General features: G+C 69.3%; 1 protein-coding gene across 1 annotated transcript in view; it reads right to left on the reverse strand.

The window, feature by feature from the left end:
• Positions 1 to 1,358, reverse strand: part of SLC26A10 (solute carrier family 26, member 10) — a 5,506-nt gene extending 4,148 nt beyond the window's left edge. Inside the window, exons 1-4 of the mRNA XM_012732445.1 lie at positions 1,250 to 1,358; positions 677 to 834; positions 353 to 517; positions 1 to 148 (exon numbers count right to left, since the gene is read on the reverse strand). Of these exons, the coding sequence (XP_012587899.1) occupies positions 1 to 148; positions 353 to 517; positions 677 to 834; positions 1,250 to 1,358 (580 nt within the window). The remainder of the gene's footprint in view (positions 149 to 352; positions 518 to 676; positions 835 to 1,249) is intronic.
• Positions 1,359 to 1,513: the final 155 nt, after the last annotated feature.

The raw sequence follows: 1,513 nt of genomic DNA on the forward strand, positions 1-1,513 counted from the left end.
CGATCTCCCCCGGGATGGGGGTGGGCAGTCGGTCACGAAACCTCACGTTCAGCTCCTTGACCGGCACCAGCAGCGCCAGGCTGAGCGCGGAGATGGTCAGTTCCGCGGGGCTGCTCTGGGGCAGCGCGGTCAGCAAGGCGGCCAGCGTCTGCGGGCGGGGCGCAGAGGGCCTGGTGGGCCAGGATCGGCGCCCCGCGCCCCGAGAATGCCCGCCACTGCCCCCAGGCAGCCCTGGCCCTGCCCTTCCCAGAGCCGAGCCCGCTCAGACCCGCGGTTCAGCTCTCCGCCCCCACGCGCGCTCCTGCCCCTTTCTCCTCTCCGCAGGGCTTTCCCCCTCCTGTTCTCACCCCACCTTGAAGAGAGCGAAGCAGCCGATCTGCCGCGGCAGTGGCAGCCCCAAAAGGCTGGGCAGCTGGGACACCAGCACGTGCAGCGCGGCCCCGCTGGTCAGCGCTTTGACCACAGGCTCAGACAAAAAGGTGGACAGGACGCCGAGCCGCAGCGCGAACATCCCCAGCTGCAGGGAGAGGGGGCGCGTGGCGGAGGGGCGCTGAGCTGCCAGAGTAGGGGGACCCTTGTCTCTCCCTCTCCTCTGGCCCAGTGACCCGGGATCCCCCAGCGTCCCTGCCATCAGAGCCCGCCCAGATCCCGGGGTCCCCGCCACCCCGTCCCTCACCATCAGCGCCCCGCTCCCGAAGGCCATGGCTGCAGCAACCCCAACCCGTTGAGCATCTAACTGTTCCCTCTCGATTCGGCTCAGATTGCCCCCCAGGGGTTCGGGCACCAGCCGCTCCACCGTGGAGCCGGTCATGAGGCTGAGCACAGCGAACGTTCCTAGGGCCCCAGCAAAGGGGGAGCGGGGGTGAGCCTGCAGCCGCGGGGGTCACACAGCTCTCCCGCGCCCAGACCCACGGCTGGCTGCCGGCTGCAGCTTCCCAAAGACCTCGGGGACCGGAGCTGGGGCGCCCAGGGACGGGTGGGAGGGAGGAAAGGAGGGCGCAGCCTGCAAAATTTGCCCCCTGCACAGGCCCCACACTGAGGCCCCTGTGGGTGACCGGCAGCTTTTCTGTCCCCTTCCAAGTTGTTCCAGATTTCTGGGAGAGGCAAGTCCGGGTAAGCCCCAGGCCCCCTGCCCTCAGCCAGCAGCACCCCAGCCCCCCACCCCCTAGGCGGCCCTTCAGAGGGAGGAGGAGGAGCTGAGAGCTTGAAGCCCTTCATCTGGGAGGACCCCAGGCGCTGGGCCCCTCACCAGTGGACAGGTGTCTCCCAGTGCCCAACAAGGAGTATATGAGGACCGGAAAGAAAGACGTGTAGAGGCCGAAGACGGGAGGCACGGAGGTCAGGAGGGCAAAGGCCATGCCTGGGGAGAAGGGAGGAAGGTCTCTGGGCGCGGGCGCCCTGTGGTGGAGCGCAGGGGTGCCCCCCAGGGCCAGCTCCTCCCCACCGCACAGAGGGTGGCCCAGGGGACTGAAGGGTTAAGGGGCCCCAAGCGCGGCCGCGGCAGCCCACGAGG

The sequence above is a fragment of the Condylura cristata genome, unplaced genomic scaffold (assembly GCF_000260355.1).
Source record: "Condylura cristata isolate star-nosed mole 26May11 unplaced genomic scaffold, ConCri1.0 scaffold00034, whole genome shotgun sequence".
Classification (NCBI taxonomy): Eukaryota; Metazoa; Chordata; class Mammalia; order Eulipotyphla; family Talpidae; genus Condylura; species Condylura cristata.